Source organism: Pseudorca crassidens, chromosome 1 (genome assembly GCF_039906515.1).
Source record: "Pseudorca crassidens isolate mPseCra1 chromosome 1, mPseCra1.hap1, whole genome shotgun sequence".
NCBI classification, from domain to species: domain Eukaryota; kingdom Metazoa; phylum Chordata; class Mammalia; order Artiodactyla; family Delphinidae; genus Pseudorca; species Pseudorca crassidens.
Genome location: NC_090296.1, coordinates 192,150,589 through 192,172,300, shown reverse-complemented (window position 1 = coordinate 192,172,300; position 21,712 = coordinate 192,150,589). Strand labels below are relative to the sequence as shown.

General features: G+C 37.5%; 1 protein-coding gene across 2 annotated transcripts in view; it reads left to right on the top strand.

Moving 5' to 3' along the window:
- Nucleotides 1-21,712, top strand: part of ITGA8 (integrin subunit alpha 8) — a 184,060-nt gene that overhangs the window by 113,058 nt on the left and 49,290 nt on the right. For both annotated transcript variants that reach the window (XM_067703950.1, XM_067703955.1), the window contains exons 22-25: nucleotides 4,055-4,134; nucleotides 9,402-9,482; nucleotides 18,730-18,835; nucleotides 21,046-21,204. In XM_067703950.1, the coding sequence (XP_067560051.1) occupies nucleotides 4,055-4,134; nucleotides 9,402-9,482; nucleotides 18,730-18,835; nucleotides 21,046-21,204 (426 nt within the window). The remainder of the gene's footprint in view (nucleotides 1-4,054; nucleotides 4,135-9,401; nucleotides 9,483-18,729; nucleotides 18,836-21,045; nucleotides 21,205-21,712) is intronic.

Below are 21,712 nucleotides of genomic sequence, written 5' to 3'. Positions count from 1 at the left end.
TTTTACTACAGATTTTTTTCTCGAGTATATTTTCTTTGAATTTCACTACAAATGTTTTCTTTGAATCCAAGAAGAACTACGATGTAAAGGATTTAAGAAATAACAGAATTAAGAATTTTAGCAAAGATGATTAAACTTTTACTTTAGATATACCTCCCATGTGAATATCATTCACAGTGTTTTCCTGTTAAAATATTACCATAATCCAGGTTTGAAAACAGCTTTACCAGGTCTGTATTTTCCATGCATCTTACTTGATAAAGAATAATGCAGAAAATTGTTTATAGCAAGAAAAAAGAAAGGATCAATCATGATATGTAACAGGCTTACGAAAGAATAAGGAATCTTCTTTTTCTTTGTTTCCAGATTTAGGAACTTCCCATTCAGGATTACTTGTGGTCAATAAATTCATTTTATGCCATTGCAGTTTAAGTATACACAGAGTAACTCCTTGTAATAAATATCACAGTAGAAATCATTATTTTATGGAGTTATAAATCAGGAAAAAAACCCTGAAATCTGCAAATACTACGTAATTAAGTGTTACAAATTAAACATATGTAGTCCTCTGTTTTAAATTAGATGCTTATGATTCATTGATAATGAAATGGCCTGTTTGAAAAAACCTTCCTGGAAATGTGTAAGTGTGTAGGTTTGTATTAGAACAGCTTCCCAAAGCGTCTTCCAAAGAGTGTTAATCCTTTGAGGCAAGCCCTTAAAAGGGAGCCCTATAGTCACTGCTGAGAATCATATCCTCCCCTGGGACATTCAGGTGCCTGTTCCATTTTAAAAGTGCTGAGAAGTTCTGCAGTAAGGAAACCTTCTAGCCCAGTGTTTCTCATCTTTATTTGAGACTTTGAAACTTTCTATCCAGTAACACCTATTCCCAGTTTATAATCTAGGATATTGTGCTAAAACAATATGTTTGCCTTTTTATATTCTAAATTGATTATCATTCCGTTCATCCTATTTAAAAGATATGCCAAGCTGTAGTCTAGTAAACTCACTTCTTGGGTCAAAAAAGTAAATATTTAAATGAAAGGTAAATGTTTATAACAGATTTTTATTAATTAACATGTATTGATTGCCCTCTGTGTTATAATTCCATCACTGGGTGTTTTGTGTGTTATCTCATTTAATTTTCACAACTACCAACAATCCTATGAGTCAGGTATGTCTCCTGTGTTATGGATGAGGAAACTGAGACTCAGAGAAATCAAATGAGTTACCCAAAGTCTCACATAATGAAGAACAGAAACCAGGATTCGAACCAGGCCTCAACAAAAAGCCCACGTTCTAGCAGGTCTGCAAAAATTAGATAAAAACTAATGAATAACAGATGAGATTTTTCAACAAAGCCATGAAAGACAGAATGGGATGTCTAAGCTGAGATATTAGAACATTTTTCATTAGAATCCTTTTATCTAGAAGCTAATAAATCCTTTGACTAGTTTTCAAGAAAAATTCAGCCACCCAATTTGATAGGAAAAGGTCTACCTAAGGCCAGACAGAAATGAACTGACATGGTGGTAATGGTGTTAGCATCTGTAGGTGACCGGGCACTCATTCCTTTTTCAGTATTAAAAGTGTTATATCCAGACCAGAGATCATCTAAGGTCATCAATAACTAAGGATAATCTTGGAACAAAAACTGGACACCAGTGTTGTTCAAAGTGGAGGGTAAAAATGGCAGTGTGGTCTTAGCCACAAATGTGTTTTTGTGAAAAGATGTCAATCCATTTTACCAGCAAATAATCTTTAGAAGTCAGGGAAGTAAATTGTTTGTATTCGTTTATCTCTGAGGTCTATAGTAGAAGAAACCTAATAGCTTTCTTATCTCACCCTTGAATGCCCTTAAACACATCAAATTTTATTGCATTCTGTTTTGTGATAAAATGCTTTGATTTAGTTACTTCTTCATTTTGTGCTTCTAAAAGAATACTTTAATGGGTTGTAGTAAAATTCGAACTGTAAAAGTAGTCCTAACTATTAGAAAGCATCACAAATTGCCGGGATTAATTATCCCAGTCCTGATATTTTTTAAAAAGTAGTTTTCAAGTGACTTTTTATTTTAACAAAGTATTCAAGGTTGTATTCAGACGTTTACTTCTGATTTGTAAGTAGTAACATCATTTTCATATAATAGCTTTAGTGATGTAAAATATTTATATACCGATAAGATTTGTAAAAATTCACAAAGTCTCTCTAGTAGGATAATAAAAAAAAAAAACAGTGCCTCAACAAAGGCTCTTTAGAATCAATGCCCAGAGATCTGGCTTTTGGTTCTAGTTAAGAACATATGTCTCTTATCAGTATGAAATTGTCACACCTTTAGGGTATCCTCATCTCGTGCTGAATAATAAAAGACCAACATTATACAGGCCTCCCCACAATATAGTAAGCTCCCCATCACTGGAAGTGTGCAAACAAGGGCACACTCTTTTTCACCACTTTTAATTACACCCCTTCTATATGCCTGGTACTAAACTAGAGTCTGATAATATCGAGATGAAAATGTACAATCCCCATTCCATAAGAAACTTAAAATTTAGCAACATTATAGGTTGAGTCATGGGTGAGTAGCAAAGAAGGAGACAAAGAATAAAGAGAACATTTCTGCCTGACCTGGCCTGTGGGCTTGAAGGGTGTATTGCAGGAGGACCCCTTGTCCTGAGTTTTGACGCATGAGTAGGAGTTCTGCAAGTAGAAAAAGCAGGAAAAGACTTTAAAAGTTTCTAAAGAAGAGAGAAGAGCATGTGCAAAGCCCCAGAGGTCTGACAGAAAATTGCACATTTGGAATTATAAAGGAATTCATCCTGGCTGGGGCATAAGGATGTATAGGCTTAATAATTAGGCGCACCCTAATTATTATCCCAGTTTCTCCAATGATCAGCAGTGATACCTTGGGCAAGTCACACTGAGATGGGAGAATACCTGTTTGTAGGAATGTTTGGAGCAATGCAATGATATGGTATATGTAAAGCCACCAGGGCAGTACCTGGCTTGCAGCTCATTCGGTAAGGGCTAGTGAAATGAGGATTTATGATAAAAATGATGGTTTATTATGAGTTCATATTATTACTGGTTCATAATAACACGAGTTTGATTGCTGGTTTGATTCTCATAGTGTAGTGGCTGTGAGTTCCAGGTTCTGGAGTTGGCTTGTAGCGATTTCAGTTCCAAATCTAGAGTTTATTTGCTCGGCACCTGGAGCAAGGCACTTAATCTCCCTACTCCTCAGATTGCTGCTGGACTGTAAAATGTCAGCGTTCACTGTACACCTCGTGGTGTGGATGTTGTGATTACCTGAGACATTGCACATAAAGCTTAGTACAGTGCATGAGAGCCTAAGTAATATAATTACATGTCTTAGCTATTATTTTTACTTCCTTGTTTATATTACCATTGGATGCACTTTTCTCCAGGTTTTTAAAAAGCTGTTTTCAAACTATAAAAATAGTAAGAACAGTTTTAAAACTTTGGAAGAGAAAGAAAGGTGGAAAAAATAATCCATACACTCACAACCTTAACTGCAGCATATTATCCTGGTATATTTTCTTACAAGACACCCTCACTCCTGTACAGTAATTTTTCCACTGGTAGCCTTTTAAAACCATAGGTGAAACCATGGCACATATAACTTTGCAACCTTTTTTCTTTTTTGACCATAGTTACATTAGAGGCATTTTCCACATGGCATAGGCTTCACCGATGTAACTAACTTCAATGATAACCTAAATGTCCATCAAACAGAATCATCACAGTTTTCTAAATCAATCTCTTCTCGTATATTTAGGTTGTTTTTAATTTAGCACATAAAGAAGGTGGCGGGAAAAGAGTTGATAGGAGGATAAATGAAGAGAGGGAACCACAATGTGTAGGGACTCACATTGCCTGGGCCCCAAAGTCTCAGCTTTGGGGTAGAAGCAGAAAAAGGGACAGCAGTCTAGGGTGGGGATTTGCAGGGATGACTTAAAAAGATTTCTATGCTGTGTATAAGGTTCCTCCCATGTAATAAACTTAGTGTCTTGTGATTTTTTTTTTTTTTTTTTAGTCTTCTCTGGGCCTCCGATTTGCAGTTCCACGACTTGAGAAAACAAACATAAGCATTAACTTCGATCTCCAAATCAGAAGGTTAGACCTTTACATGCCTGAAATACCATCAGCATTCAGTAGTAAAGAGAATCCATGGTGAAATGAATGCCCTCATCAAGCTCCTTCACCTTAAACTTTCTTCTGAAATTAGAACCCAGACGTTCACAGACCATTTTACCTTTGTTTCTCAGTTATTAGTTATTTCTGTTTTTTTGCTTTTTCTTTTCTATTTTGTGTGTGTGTGTGTGTGTGTGTGTGTGTGTGTGTGTGGCTTTTGAAGAAGAGATCCATTCTGCAGGCCAAGGCGTGACAGTAAAATTTTGTCCTGAGCACGCTCCCACCCCACCTGCTCCTCCGTCTTTCCTCTTTCTGATGCACATGGCTTTTCCCACCCCGCACCAGTACCCCTACCACATCCTGCCATTCTCTCTGCTGGGGGTCAGCTAATCCCTGAGAACATAATTTCTCCAAAAAAAGCATAGATTTTGAGCTTGCAATCTTGTAATCTAACTTTTCAAGGATGAGTGAGTCTCTGACGGTTTAATTGTGAGCAGCAAGGCAGGACGCAGGTAAGATCATATATTCAGAAGGCAGGGCCTTCTCTGGCAACTCTAAGCCAAACCCTGAAGGGAGCTGCCCCTTTTGTCTAAGGCTGACTCTACCCCACGATTCAAGTGGGACTTTACCTTGTCTCTGTCTATTCTGTTTGCTCCTTCATGGCTGAAAATAATATTTCATGAGTTAAAAGACCTACAGAGAGCAATGTGTCATGAGGGCCAGGGATTCCCAAGTGTGGACTTAAACCCTTTAGCCAGTAAGGGAATCAATGTAATGGCTCTAGACCTGGATGAAAAGAAAAGGATACTGAATAGAATATATCAGAGTTCATGAAAAATTCCTTTCAGATACATGTAAATGTGTGTCATAAGACATCCTGTAGGACGTATATAAATATATATGTGTGCATGTATACATATACACGCACACATATGTATTTGTGGGCTGCAATTTTAAACGTGTGAAAAACACTGATATAGACAGCACATGCCCAGCGTGTTCAACCCTTGTTCTAATATAACAATGTCTCTGAAGTCAGTACCTACAATTTGGTTCTCAGATACTGGTGTGCAAGAGGACTAATCTCTAAACTTACCTCCTGTCCTGCAAGAAGGGAAGTCATTAGAGCGTGATGACTTTTAGAGAAATTACTTTACAGAGTGGATTACTTTCTAATAGCTACTTCAGTTAGAGGTTTACCAGTTTTTTTTAAAAAAGTATATAATCCCGGACTTCCCTGGTGGCGCAGTGCATAAGAATCCGCCTGCCAATGCAGGGGATGCAGGTGCCATCCCTGGTCCATGAAGAGCCCACATGCCGCAGAGCAACTGCGCCCGTGCACCACAACCCCTGAGCCTGCGCTCTGGAGCCCATGAGCCACAACTACTGAAGCCCGTGTGCCTAGAGCCCGTGCTCTGCAACAAGAGAAGCCACTGCAATGAGAAGCCCTCGCACGGCAACAAAGAGCAGCCCCCGCTCACTGCAACTAGAGAAAGCCCACAGGCAGCAATGAAGACCCAACGCAGCCAAAAATAAATAAATAAAAAATTTTAAAATCTTAAAAAATATATATATATATATATATATAATCTCTATAAGAATGTCGTAGATTTTTAAAATCTGCAACCTGTGTCACAAACCATATCCTCTCAACTTTGTGATAGATTTCTAGGAAGGAAGGTTTTCTAACTTAGGTGTTCTGACCTTAGTCAGTTCTTTTTCGAATTTAACTTAAATATTTTCTGCTGAATCTTAGAGATTTTAAAAATTTTACCCAAATTAGTGATGGGATACAGATGGAATGAATTCATCTATCATACCCCTTCATTTTACCAAAAGCGTATTAAATCATTTCTTTGTATCTATATAAATGTACATTTTCCAAAAGGTTCAGGTAGTCCAAAATATTTTCATTTGGAAAATCTCCTGTTTATATTTCTAAGTTTTCAGAAAAGAAAAAGAGAAAAAGAAAAAGCACTCCATAGGGAAGGACCATCATCTCTCCAGACACTTCAGTAACCTGAAGTTTCTGTTTTTCACCATCATAGTCTGTAACACTGATCCTGCAGTAGCGTGAAGCTTTGCATCACTTCAGAAAAAGATACCTATCTCATAAAAGTTGTAGCCTTTAGACAGAAAGTCTGGTACAAGGATGCAAAGCAAATTCCTGATGTTTGCTTCTTACCCTTAATTGCAGTTTCGAATAATAGAACGGATGTAACTAGTAGCTGAATCAAGGAGCAAAGGACACTAAATAATGTTGTAAATGCCTTCCCCAAAACCATCCTGTAGATCACCATTCAAATAATGAATTTAGAGAGGAAGTGCTGAATTTGATGGAAAATAGAAATGGTCGCATTTTAAACATCCCTCTTCATCTAAAATGGTCCATGATTATATTCCATCCTCAGACACTAAAGAAACTCATGACTATTTTAACATTATCCTGAAAAATACAAAAATGCAGGAATGTAGAAAGAACTGGAGAGGCAACAGTAACATACTAAACATCAAATTCCCAAAACATAGAAGTTTTGAGAATACTTTTAATATTCAAATATAGTGGTGAGCATTTCTCTGCACGCTTTGCTGGCGGGCTCCAAAGATGTACATAAGTGTTTAATGGATGGTTTGTATTCAGTTTAAATGTGCTTAAACCAAAAATAAATTAAACCAAATGCTCTCAAGTCTGAATTCAAGCTTTTGAGCACACTGACCACCGGTACCCACATTTAATACCCTTTTCCACAAATAGAACGCAAAAGAGAAAATTAATAAACTTAAAGCCTTTTGTGTCACCCAATGTTTGCATTAACTGGTCTCTCCATGCCCCGGCTCTATGTGACATGTAAACATCTTCCTCCCTGCTTAGAGCTGGTCTCAGTTTGCGATTCCCATGTACAAACAGATCTTTGTGATCATCCTTGAAGCTGCTTCCTCAGTAATGGTGAAATGAACATTGTATTGTTTTGCTGACATTCCAGAGACCGCAGAAAGCATAGAGGGAATGTTAGAAAATAGAAAATAGGAAGCAATAAGGAGAAAGAAAATAGCATCGGAGTAATAAGTGAAAAACATGTTTATCCTTGGTACACGACATAAGCTATAGTCATGGAGAGGAAATTCATCATTTCTTGAGAAGAACTAGCACCGACAGTATAAATAGCTCAGCATCCAGGGCAGTGATGAACTGTTTGTTTGAATGGAGCAGTGGTATTAGTGAGGGAGGTTTTCCTTCCAGGAAAGAGGTGAAAGATGCATCTAGTTATATATCCAGCCTGGTGTCTTTTCTTACCAGGAGATTTTGCTGACACCACTGGTTGCAGTACCAAGTGCCCCGGCAAAGCCTGTATGACAGAGGGTGATTTTAATTAGCCTTGGATTCTGCCACTGCTTTTGTGACTTTTCAGAACAGCCTCTATAAGCCTCGTATTAGACTCCTGTCCCAAGACAATTTCGATGCTTGACATCTATTTATATTTTCAGGATGTTGTCATGAAAATTGTATTATTTAAACCACTTGGAAGCAAAATGCAATAGAATTATAGGATAACTTAAACAAAACTTTTTTTCTATAATTCTAATTTCCACTGTTGCAAAGCAGTAGTGACCTAGAAACTAGAACAAGGTCTGGGTAAAAATGTGGAACAATTAGACTTAAGCTTCCAAACTAAAGAGTTCCCTGTAATGCACTTGGAACCATGAAGTCTGTAACGAGGGGAATTACTTAATGACTTCTTAGTAGTTAGTAAGTCAGAATTCTGCTTTAAAAAAAAAAAAAAAACTTTTTAGTTGACTGATCTTCCCCAGATGTGATAATAATAAAGTGGCCTGGAAACTGGGGTTCAAACTTTGGTGAACAAGTCCCTCTAGTCTCATCACAAGCTTAGCAGTGATACCCCTTTGCAGGAAATGAGCCTGACATTTGCCTGTTTATGTCTTTTATGTGTGTTTGCCGTTTAAGTTGCCTTATCAGTATATACAATCGAACAGCACTTTTCAAAAGCATTGTGGGAACAATTCTGTCTCCTCCTGCTTTGAAAGCAGACCTTTATCATATCTTTTCCAGCTCCCACATTTGGAAAGCTTCAAAAGCTAGTCGGGACATGGCCCATTACCATCAGCAGTGTGAGAGCTTGTCCATTGCATCTGCATGAGATTTGATGATGAAAAAAGAGGAGGCTTTCTCTTCTTAATGAGACCTGAATATAAACATGACCTGTTAGTGGTGGTGTCATATCCCAGTCTGCTAAAAGCTGCGTTATCCTTTGGAATATTAGGGTGATTTCGATGACAGCCCAGTAAGACAATGAGTGCAAACGACAGCTAGCATCCAAAGCCCAGCGACTGGTCCAGCCTCTTGTCACATGATGTTTTATTTTCCTTACAGCACTGGTTGCTTAATACATGCATTTTTAAAGTGAAATTTTATATCTAATTATATTTGTGAGAAAGAAACAGCAAACTTAAAAATAATTTTGCCACTGTTCAAAGAAATATTATTAAACATGCACCTTCTATCTTGAGATTCTTGAGGTGCCTGATGAACCTATATGTTATCTCCTAACTGTGTTAATCTCTTCCTGGGGTCTTACTTCTTCTCTCCACTGGCCATACTTCTAATTCACTCCTCACTCCTCACCCCTCATCCTAGTCAGCCAGTGAGCATGCAGTAAAGTACACTTATTTTAATATTACTTAAGAAATAAACCATAAGGAAGGTAAGTTTGCTGCCAGAACAATGTATGCTATGATGCATTCTAGAGCCAACCACGAACACTTCTTCCATTATGCGCTGCTCTTGGATCATTCATGCCAGTTCTCCTTTTATTAGTATGGAAAATCAGGAGTTGACTGTGCTGTCCTTTCCCATTGGATGGGCAATGAGCTTGATGCACAGAGAAGTTAAGGAATGTGTCCCTTGTAGAAGCTGGACAAGAACTCAGCTTACTGCCTTTTGGGCTTAGTCACTGCAGCAAAGACATGTTGGCTTCTCTAGAAATATGTTATGTTTTCAGATAAGGTGTCTCCTCATGGAAAGTTATTACATTTCTTCTGCTCACAGGGGATCTTAACATTTCCATTTACAAATGGTTACAATTTTGTAGAATGGATATACTTTTGTTTTCCAAATGATCATATTGGTACTGCATGTTGCTCCTCTGATATATAGAAGGTTTTTTATGATCGTCTATGGTAGTAACACGTCTGAGAAAATAAATTTAAATCATATGTCAACTGTGTTTTAGTTCCAACAAGGACAACCCAGACAGCAATTTTGTGAGCCTGCAAATCAACATCACTGCTGTAGCTCAAGTAGAAATAAGAGGGTAAGTAATAAACAAGGCATTACAGTAATTCTACTTTAATAGTAGCTTTCTGTATAGGAGTTATGATAAAATACTAGTAAAAACTATATGGAATGTTCCTAATGTAGTAGTGATCACAGTTCCCTTTGGTTATAAAGCTTCATTCTTTTCAACCCATCATTAGCTTTCCACTGGTAAGTAGAGTCAACCCTGTATGATAATGCTAAGGCTATCAAAACAGGAGATCACTTTATTCTCCAAACTGACAATTCAGTAATCAAACTATAAAAAAACTAGTGATAAGAAGCCAGATAAAATAGGCAACCATGTGATTGCCCAAAAGTCTCACTTCCCCCCGAAATTATTTTCACATGATGAAAATTCAGCCTCACCATACCGCATCTTGAGTTTCAGAAATGGCTAAGTCTTAGATGTGAGGCTTGATGGGCTCTACACTTTGTATCTTTTTCCTTCTGTCCTATTCTTTGAAGAAGTTGCCAATAAGCAATCAATTGGGAGACAGGAAGAATGTGGTCAAGTAAAAGGCTTGGAATAAATACCATCTGGGAAATCTGTGCCGGGAGGGAAAAAAGAAATTGGAAATGGACTGCATGTAGTTCTTATCTTGCCCCAAGTGTGGACTTCATTGATTTTATTCTAATTCTTGTTTCATCAGAACAGTTAAGGACTTGGCTACAAATGTCAACTGGTATTTTAGGCTGAATTGTCCCTGGGGCTCCAGAAATCCCAGTTCCCTTTCCTTTTCTGTAGGTCCTGAGTCCTGGTGGTTCACGCTCCTCCGTGATGCCAGCTGTAGATCTCTGCACTCAGAGCCATTGTCATTGTGCATTGTCTTAACTGCTGCCCCGTGTGCTCAATGGCGGCGGGGTGGGGGCCCCCCCGTATGCCATCCTGGCACCACTGAGTTTCCACCTAGTGGGCTAGGGAATAATAATAATGCCTAACGTTTATGATCTCTTCCTGTGCTACACCAGCATGTTAGCATCTCTTAATAAGTGATCACACGCTCGCTGTACAAGTGAGAAAATTGTGGTGCAAGGTGTTGAAGGCTACACGGCTAGGAACTGGGGAGCTAGAACGTAAATACAGGCAACTTGTCTCCAGCTACATGTTTATAAATGATCATGCTCTACAGCCTATGAGAGAGAGGCTTTTGAACCTTGTCTACACAAATTTTGTGTGTACTTCTGTGGTTTCTTTTCATGCAGATGAATGTTTTTGACATTCGTTCACTTTAATGCCTGTGCCTATAGCTCATTTATTTGAATTGTGGAAGAATATAACATTGTAAAGCTATAAAGTAACTTATGTATCTATTCTACTTTTGATGAATACTGGGGGTTGTATTTTTTCTTTTTTACAAGCTTTCTTATACTATCTCCTGCTACACACGTGGCAGAATGTCAGAAGGGTATTATGTGCTTAGAGGTGGAATTTCAGGATCGGGAAGTATACGCTATTTAACTTTACTAAATAATACCAAACTGTTTTCCAAAATAGTTCTACCAAATTACAGCCCCACAAGAAGTGGATGGAAGTTTCCATTGCTCCACATTATTAACTAACTTTCAAAATGGTCTAGTCTTTCATTTTGAGCCAATCTGATGGATAGGAAATAATATCCAACTGAAGGTTTAATTGGCTGTTCCTTGATTCCTAAATGAGATTAAGCAGTTTTATGTGTTTGTTAATTTTTTATTCATCCTATTTGGGGAAATTTCTGCTCGTTCTTTTGCACCTATTTCTACTAAGTGACTTGAATTTTTCTTATTAGTTCATAAGAATCCTTTCATATTCTAGAGTTGAGACACTAATCCTTTATCAGTCACGCATAGTGCAAATGTCTTTTCACAGGGTTTGGGTTTTGTTTGTAAGTCAGGTTTATTGAGGTATAAATTATATAAAGTAAAACTGACTGTTTTTTAGGTATCCAGTTTGAAGAGTTATGACACCACAAGAACATTCACTACAAAACAGTTCCAAAACCCCACATAGTTTCTTCATGTGCCTCATAGTCAATCCTACCCTCGCTCCCACGCTCTGGCAACCTTGATCTATTTTCTGTCGCTCTGTTTCCAGAAAATCATATAAATATACTCATACAGAATGTAACCTTTAGAATCTGGCTTCTTTCACTTAGCATAATGCATTTGAAAAAAATCCATGTTCTTACATGTATCAGTATTTTGGGTTTTGTGGCTTTTTTTTGTTTTTTTAATTGCTGAGAGGTATTCCAGTGTATGGACGTCCCATGCATAATTCATCCATTCACAAGTTGGTGAACATTGGGTTATTTCCCGTTTGGGGCTATTAATAAGAAGTCTGCTACAGGAATTCACACACAGGTCTTTGTTGGGACATTTGTTTTCACAAATGGAGTTACTGAGTCGTATGGCAAGTGTATGTTTAGCTTTATAAGAAACTGCTGAGCTCTTTTTCAAAGGGGCTGTACCATTTCCCACCAGCAAAGCATGGGAGTCCCAGCTGAGCAGTGTGGTTGCCAGCATGTGCTTGAGATTTGTTTATTTGTTTTTAGCCATTTTGGTAAGTGTGTCAGTGAGAAGTATCGTACTGAGGTTTTAATTAGCATTTTCTCATGACTAGTGATACTGAGCATCTTTTCACTGCTTATTTGCCATCCGTATCCCTTTTTTGGTAAAGTGTCTCTTAAAATTTTTATCCATTTATTACTGAGCTGTCTGTCCTAGTATCAAGTTGTAAAAGTTCCTTACACACTCTGGATACAAAATCATTTATCAGATAAGTGTCCTGAGAATATTCTCTCCCAGTTTATGGTTTGGCTTGTTATTTTCTTAACAGTGATGTTCAAAGAGCAAACGTTTTTAATGTTGGTGAAATCCAACTTCTAAATATTTTATAGTTTGTGGTCTTTGTGTCCTGTCTAAATCTTTGCTTTATCTGGAGTCACAAGATTTTCTCCTATGTTTTCTTCTACAAGTTTCATAGTTTTACACTTTGGTCTATGATTAGTTTTAAGGTAATTTTTGTATCTGGTGTGAGGTAAGGGCCAAGGTTCATTTTTGCATGTGAATATCCACTTGTTTCTGTGCCATTTGTTCAAAAGACTATTCTTTCCCCATTGAATTACTTGGCACCTTTGTTGAAATATCAGTTGTTCACCTGTGAGAGTCTGTTTCTGTGCCTCCTACTGTTTCATGGAGCTACATGTATACATATACAACAAGTCCTGAAATGCAGTCTGTACTCTGAGATCTTGGTAAACCCCCTTACCAATTTAGTAGCATTTTGTGTGATGATTTTCTACAAAATTATCATGTCATCTGCGAATAAAGACAGTTTTACTTCTTTCTTTCTAATCTGTATGCTCAAAAGTTTAACCAGCTACAAAGCTACGGGGAACAGTCCCTGCAAGAGATCACTCTCACTTCTGACACAAACTACAGATTTGGGTGGTTCCCATCCACCCACAGGTTCAATAATTCACTTAGAAGGACACACCAAACTCTGAAAGCTATTATACTCCTGGGTACAATTTATCACAGGGAGAAGATACAGATTACAATCAGCCAGGGGCAAAAGTGCATAAATTGGAGTCTGGGGAAGTACCAGACACAGGGCTCCCATTATTCTCTTCTGCAGAGGCAGGATGGATTACTTGCCTAGTACTGATGTGTAACAGTATGCTGCTACCAGGGAAGCTCACTCAAGCCTCAGTGTTCAGTCGTGGGTTTGGTGGGGGGGGGGGGGGTTGGCGGGGGTGGAGGGTGCGTTCCATAACATAGGTATGATTGATTGATTGACCACTTAATTGATCTCAGTCTCCAGGATGACTGAGATGATGTGACCAAACACTCCATCCTGAATCACTCTGTTGGTCTTTCTGGTGTGAGCCACTCCCACCCCCAAAAACCAAAGATACTCCTTCCTCTCGAGCATAAAATTTTGAGAGCATAGAGGTTACCTCTCAGAAGCTGAGGGCAAAGGCCAGACCTCTTTGAAGGCAAGGTTAAACTGTTTACTGCCTAGTTTTGCCTTTTCTTTCTTTTTCTTTCTTACTGCATAGACTACGACTGCCAGTGCAAGACTGAATAGAAGGGGTAAAAGTAAAAGGTAAAGCCTTGCCTCGTTGATAGACCCCAGCTTGATCTTAAGGAGAAAACATTCAGTCTTTTACCATTAAGTCTGATGTTAGCTGCAGCGTTTTTATAGATGCCTTTATTAAGTTGAGAATGTTCCCTTTTTCCTAGTTTTCTTAACAATTTCTGACACGAATGTGTATTCATTCAGTTTTGTCAAATGTGTTTTCTGTGTCTATGAAGAGGATTAAATGATCTCCCCTTTTTGCACATTGAAGTGGCGACTCAGTTAATTTTTGTTTCTGAATTTTAAACCAAAATTGCATTCTGGGCAAGAAGCACACTTAGTCATGATGATTAGCCTTTTTATATATTGTGGAATTCAATTTCCTAAAATTTTGGTAGTGACTTTTGCATACATGATGGGAAATATTGATCTGTAGTTTTCTTTTCTTACAATTTTGTTCTCATTTTGCTGTCAGGAGGATGCTAGCTCCTTAAAATTAGATGGAAGTATTCACCCATCTTCTCTATTTTCTGGAAGAGTTTGTGTAGAATTAGTATTATTTCTAACTTAAATATATGGTACAATTCACCAGTGAAGTCATCTGAGCCTGGAGTTTTGGGGGTTTTTCTGGGGGGTGCTTTGTGTTTTTGTAGAAAGGTTTTTAACAATTCCATTGCATTCTTAGATATAAGGCTATTCATATTATCTATTTCTACTTGAATGGGGTTTGGTAGTCTGTCTTTCAAGGAATCATCTTTCAAGAATCATCTAAGTTGTTACATGTTTTGGCGTAATTTTCTCTCATTTTCCTTTCAACGTCTGTAGGACCTCTAGTGGTTTCCCCTCATCATTCCTGATATTGGCAACTTGTAACTTCTATTCCCTTTAATTTTCCTTAGTCAATCTGGCTAGTGTTCAGTGACCTTTTCAAAGAACCAGTTTTTGTTTCATTGATTTTTCTTTCTTTTTTTTCCTTTTCATTTGTTTGTTTGTTTGACTTTTGTTTTTGTTTTCTATTCCATTGGTTTCTACTTTTGCCATTATTATTTTTTTCCTCTGTTCATTTTGGGTTGGATTTTCTCTTCTTATTCTAGTTCCTCTATGTAGAATTAGAGACTTTCCTCTTTTCTTACATAAGCATTTAGTGCTATAAATTTCCCTGTAATATTATTTTAGCAGCATAATGTTGGGTTTTCATTATAATAACTCAGCTCAAAATGTTTCCCAGTTTGCTTTGTAATTTCTTCTTTAACTCATGAGCTGACTCATAGGAAGTGACTTGTTTGATTTAGAGATATTTGGAGCTAATCTAGATGTTTCACTTTTGTGCATTTCTAATTTAATTCTGCTGTCCCTCTTGATGAGAAAAACACTATATAAAAAAATCAGAGAAGAAAATACAAGCATTATTTTTGTACCATCTTATTTTGATATCTTTTAAAAATTTACTATCTTATTTTTACTATCTTATTTTGATATCTTTTTAAAATTTACAACTAGTGTATATGAAATTTTGTCTCTTTCTTTAAGCTTAGCTTATCTTTGTTTTGCTTACCAAAAATAAACTGAAACTGTTTCTTAATTCCAAAATAAATTTTAGTCCAAGTCATCTAAATGCTTAATTTAACTGTATTTATTCTCACATATCCATTTTAAAAGATTAATATTTTTAATTATATTTCTGCCATCACTTATGACAACAGTGTTTCTAAGTAAAAAAAGAAGGAAACTTTCTATTTGTTTTACCAATGATCAAAACAGGTCATTAAAATTGGGTTTCTCATGTAGGTGCAGTTATTTTCATTGCTAGATTAATATCCAACAATTTTCCACAGTTTATTCTCTAAGAGAAATGGTTTTTTTTAACCATTTTGCAAAGTAAAGCTCTTTCCTCCAAGTACTCAGCAAAAATATTTGTTCCAATGTTTAATTCTTCAAGGAGAAAACAGCTAGTGTGTTGAAAACCTTCCATGTTCAGTCTTCAAGAAAATCTAATTTTCTTCTTGGCCAACAGTGTTTATTCCAACATATTTTAGCTAATAATTCTTTTCTAAAATTTACTGTTGTTTTTATAATTTTAAAAATAAACTCAAATGGATTTATTTCTTCGAATGGGGAAAAATAAAGTATTGCAAATTGTCCCATTTGTTTCAAAGCCAGATAATGTCAACACTGTCTTTAAGCAGATTTACACGTCATTTGTTGGTACAAAGGATTAATTTAGCACACACCTGCAGAGAAGTAAATTTGGCTATAAGAGGCAGCACACATAGTATTGAGCTCACAAACAGTAATAAAATTGTGTCCTTGATAAACAACAAGGTCCTACTGCATAGCACACAGAACTATATTCAATATAAACTGTAATGGAAAAGAGTATGAAAAAGTATATATATATATATACACACACACACATATATGTGTAACTGAGTCACTTTGCTGTGCACCAGAAACTAACACAACATTGTAAATCAACTATACTTCAATAAAAAAAATTCTTAACAAAATAAAAATAAAATTGTATCCTTGGCAAAATAATCAGGACTGAGTAGGTTTGTGTTAAGAGAGACTGCAATCATGGATAACCATGATTTACACAGATACTGTCTATAGCAGGTATAGCCAACCTACACATTATTGTTCCATACAATAAATGATAGTCTTTGCTATCTGGGACTAATAGGGATTGGAAACGGGATTATGAAAAGAGGGCTCACACCACACAACCAAATCATTAGATTTGAACTCCCTGATAACATATAGACTTTAACTTGTAAAAAACCGAATTCCTTGCTTCCCCTTCAATCCCCTCCTCATGTCCAGTGTTACCACTGAGTACCCCAGCCTTATTACTCGAGGGTCTCCGTGGAATAACGCTCTGTCTAAGAATGTGAAGACCATTCAGTACGGGTTGTTAGGTTACTACACTGGCTGTACCTCTTAGGCTAATTAGTTGTTCACATTCTCTTTTTTTCTTCCTCACTTGCTATCTTCTTTCTTAATAACTTTGAAGACAATAAACATTTCACTTATATAGTTGGGAATATTTAGGGAGCCATTCTTTGTCTGTGGTTTACCTAGATTTGAAAAGATCTTAGAGGATATATAACTGATTTTTATGAACCATACTTTTTGAATTTTTCCCATGCCCTGTGATAGACTGTGTATTTCTTTATAGATTTCTATTTTATTTTGCTACACAAATGGGCCAGGAAGTTTCTTTAAGTTGTGTTTACTAAAACCACCGCACCCTAATGGCCCCCATAGAGCACTGTAAATTGGAAATAGAGCGAATAGTGTTTAGTAAACCTGAGCCCTCGTCTTCATGTGCAACCAACCCCCTACATTTTTGGTCATCAGTTTTATTTTCATGTATAAAATGAGGAAGTTTGAGCACATTGTCTCCACAGTACCTGCCAAGGTCTAAATTTATGACCCTCTGGTCCTAGGAAATTTATGACCAGTGCTACAGGATTGATGACCATAGGAATAAACATTTTCAGAGAAAACGGGCTCAGCTTCTATTCTGTATTTTTTTTCTTCTCTATACCAAAATAAATAAAGTTTCCCTAGAGCCTCACAATGGATGTAGAGCATGGAACCAACTCTCTGTGGCTAAACTGAGAGCAAAGTAAAGCTTTGGGTGGTGAGGTTGTCAAGATCCTTTGGGAATGGAAGCCCAAGCTCTCTGGGCATCCCTCTGATGAAATCACCCTGCCATCTTCTCTTCTCCTCACCACGTCCCCTATGACTGATCCAAACGTGGTTAAATCAAATCAAGTCAGAAAGGGGAGCGTGGCATAATCACAAACTGATCTACAAGTAGAAAACGGTAAAGCGTCAGTCCAGAAGGCCGTGCTCTGCACTTTTTAATTACTAGTGGTACATGAAGGATGAATGCAAAGGGCTTTAAAATTTAGAAGCATTTCTGTGGGTTGTCGGTTTAAAAAAATGGACGTCTCCCATCCACCCCAAGGAGAGAATGAAGCCAAATTGACTTTAACCAAAAGCATCTGACATGTTTTCCAATCATTTGTAGTGTACAACCCAGGGTTTTATCAAAATTTTCCAGATGAGGAAATAGAGACACACAGAAATTAAATTATTTGCCCTAGGGTCAGAATTTAACCCAATGCATTTTGCTTTCTGCTTTAGAAAGACATTACCCAAAAGATAACATCTGAAGTTGCTAAAGGCTGTGCTAATTACTGGGTACTCTTAAAAGGGCATTTAAGACTTCGGATTGCCAAGAGATGTTTTCTGCTGAAGTTAGCTGAAGGTCTGAGAATTCTTTTAAAGATACCTTTTACCTAAAAACTGCTAGAAAGCATTGTTTGGGGGGAATTATCCTTTTTAAGATTATATAACAATAACAATTTAGTTTGCAATCAATTTTTAATATGGAATGATGCCATGTGCTCCCTTTCTAGGTGTAAGTAGCAGGCAAAAATACCTACGTAACAAGTTAATATCCTACTTACATGATTCTACCATGTAACTCTCACATTCTCTCACTCTGTCTCACGCTTTCAGTTATCTATAAAATAACTCTAGAACTTGATCAGGCTTTATTTTGGCTCTGGGCCTGGCCTTGTGAGAGGTATGCCTGCGTTCATGGAAAGCCAGAGAAACCTAAGAAGGAGAAATATACAAGTGGCCACTTTTCCACTCTGAAGTATTTAACTAGAAACGGTATTTCGTCACAACTGGACATTTCACACACCACACAGAAGTCTAGATTTTTATCCACAAAAATGTCCCATTTCTTGATATGGCATAAAGCATGGATTATAGATCCTGTACACACACACGCGTGCACGCGGACGCGCACACACACACTAACACAGGATCTATAGATAGATGTATGTATTTACGTATGTATATGTGAAATTATCCATCTCAGCTCAGGCATGCTCTCTGCTCTGCCCCCTAGTGCCCAAGAGAGGAGATGCTATAAAATAGTCAATCTGAGCTAGAGACCAGTTAATTAAGAGATGTTTCAGACCCTTACCTATTAGTGATTTTGCTGAACAAAACTTTCACTACTTTTTTCCTTGCGGGAAATATCTATTCAAATAAACTGACAGTCACTCTTTGCCGCCGCTGTTAATGTACTCCACACAAGTGAAGCGTTCTTTACATGTGCCGACACCAGCCATTGACGTCACATTCCATGTTTCAGGGTATCCCACCCTCCGCAGATCGTTCTGCCCATTCGTAACTGGGAACCGGAAGAGAAGCCCCGCAAGGAGGAGGGAGTTGGACCATTGGTGGAACATATTTATGAGGTAGCCGTTGTCTCTGTTGAAATTGCGTTCAGGGTTTGTTCTTATGCTCTTTAGTAATAATAAAAGACACCAATCTGAGGTCGGAGCTGTTTATATCCCGCCTAGATTTGTCCTCATTTGCTCTCATGTTGCAGTGGGTGCTGGGAGTGTCCTGTTAAGTAACCACTCTACTGTCACTTGCTTTTTAGTGGCGAGAGCCATTATACAGTGAGAAACATTTTATCTTGCTCCTGTTCATTTTTAAATGCTCTTTATTTCCTCTCTTTTAATGTTTGGACAGCCTACTTCTAAAAATGACTAGCTCCCTAGACTTTCACTTCTTCCTACATTTTCAGCTATTTTTAAAACCCACCCACCTCTTAAACTAAAGGGTCACCAACCAGAAGTTACCAGACAGAGAAAACTGTATGGATTATTCACAATTGTACCCCCCAAAATGCATATATAATGTGGGTGGATGGTAGATAGGTAAGAATAATTTTACTGTTCATTCGACTAACCCCAATCAGACATGTATCTTATTCTGAGATTTAAAATAGTCCACTGATTTTTCAGAAGCAAACCACGAGCTCCTGATAAAGCCCTGATGATCTGATCCCACTTCAAGTGTTAAACTGTTTATAGGGAAGAGCTTTGTGAACACATTATATGAAACATTTAAATTTTTTATAGTTAGAAACCAAGATATAGTAAAGGGTTAGTTTAATAGTTGTTCTTTTTTTTTCTTTAAATAAAGTAAATGCTATCAGTGGAGAACAGTTTTTCCTGTTCATCTTCAAGGGGCCAGGAATGGAAATCTGGTGAAAATGATGTTACAAGCCATTTTCTGTTTGAGGTTCCTTCTTGGTCAATGCTCCCTATCCCTTTCTTGTGTCATGCATGCCGCTGACCCAATAATTCTGTGACTTTCATCTCAAGCTACAAGGGACATGAATAGCATTCTCTAAGGATAACAATAAAGCCATTTCAAAACTGATGAGCTGTTTACATATATGGGGAAGAAGCATCAGCTCCTGTGCAGTGTCAACATGAAAGCCTGCCATCTGCCCAACCTGTGGTCCAGAATCAGAAGCCCTGTCCAAAGCTGGATCAAAGCTTTGGCTTAAGCTCTCTTGATAACAAAAGGATAACACAGTCCCCAAGGCCATTCAGATTAAGAACCTAGCTGGAAGAAAAATTATTGTCAAATAATTTATTAAACCTTGTGTGCACTAGTTTCTCCTTAAGAATGGTGAAATTTTAAAGTCTGAAAACATTCAAACCCAATCATTCTCAGGGCAGCCCTGTTTCTAATCTGAGCAAAATGGATCATAAAATTTTAGGGTAATAACCAGTAGTGCCAAAAGTAATCGTTGAACATTTCTTACAGGCTAATCTCTTGTCTCAAAATATACTTTTATCACAGGATGCCATGTTGCTTTGATAATGTGAATTAAACACGCCACCTAATAAGCAAAACCAATAATAAATTGTTTTATGGATCATTACAGCTGTCAGAACTGTGAAAAAAAAAGACAAAAGGTCCCAGCTAACTTTGAAGTGAATTTTTGAAAACCACAGTAAATTTAAATCCACTTAATGTTTTGTGTCCTGCAAGTATAGGATTCTTGTGTTCGAAATGTTCATCTCCTTATGCACTGTGGCCTTTCTTTCCTTGAGATTCGTTGATTAAAACAGAAGGGGCTCAGCTTTGAAATGCACACTTGAAGTGAACTGTGGTGAGCCCGGACCATCTCTGGTATTTGATGGATAGCCATTTTTCCAGAGGGTGAGAGAAAGTGCATCGCATATGGTTGCAATTGACAAATCAGTAGTCAGGAAAGGGGCCGATTTCGATGTAAAGAAAGAATAACCAAGTTTAGAAAGCAGATAATTAAAATGGCATTCCTAGCACTGTGATTAGATTAATGCAAATGTAAGGTAAACTGCACAATTATCAGACATGGTGAATCTGGTCTTTGCAAAGGAACTCTACCCTTAGAGCTTCACAGATTGAATCGTCTTCTCTCAGCATCAGCTCATCTTTTGCTTTCAGAACTCCTCTTGCTTATAGAGACTCTGTCTTCCTGTTTTCATGGTCAAAGTCCATATTTTGGCTTTGACTTAAAGCCAAAATAAAGGCTTCTTTAGAAGAGGTCCAGAGTCTATGGAGTTTGATTTCATCTTGCTGCCTTGTGCTAACCATTCCATGATGTGCTCCTTGCTTGTAGCTGCACAATATTGGACCAAGCACCATCAGTGATACCCTCCTGGAGGTGGGCTGGCCCTTCTCTGCCCGGGATGAATTTCTCCTCTACATTTTTCATATTCAAACTCTGGGACCTCTGCGATGTCAAACAAATCCTGATATCAACCCACAGGATATAAAGGTAAGAAGCCTTGTCTAACCAGCAGCTTGGCTCTATTTTTCATGGTAAGGAGAAAATACAAACAGTGGCTTACTAAAAATAAAAAGCAAAGTAATTATGTTACTTCAGTGATAACTGATCAGATCTTTGCTTTTACTGTTATAGGTAAAATACCAGATCTAACTTAAAATATCACTCCCAGAAAACTTCAGTTTCTCCTGGTTTTATTGCTCATGGTAATCTGTCATTCATTTAGCCTCTTTCGATATTACCTCTTACATATGGTTTGACTAGCAGCATGACTAAAGCCAAATCAGAAATAGACCCCATGTCATGTTTTGGAGAATTTGTACAAAATGCTATTTATAAAGTCTTTTTTGGTATATTGCCAAAAAACATAAGGATCTTTGCCAAAATGGGCTTTTCCAGATGTTGCCAATAGCAAGTAGTGAGATGCGATAATTTGCCAAAGGCCATCTTAATGCCCTGAGAACCCCCAGCTTATAGAGGCACCTAGGTCAGGGCTTCT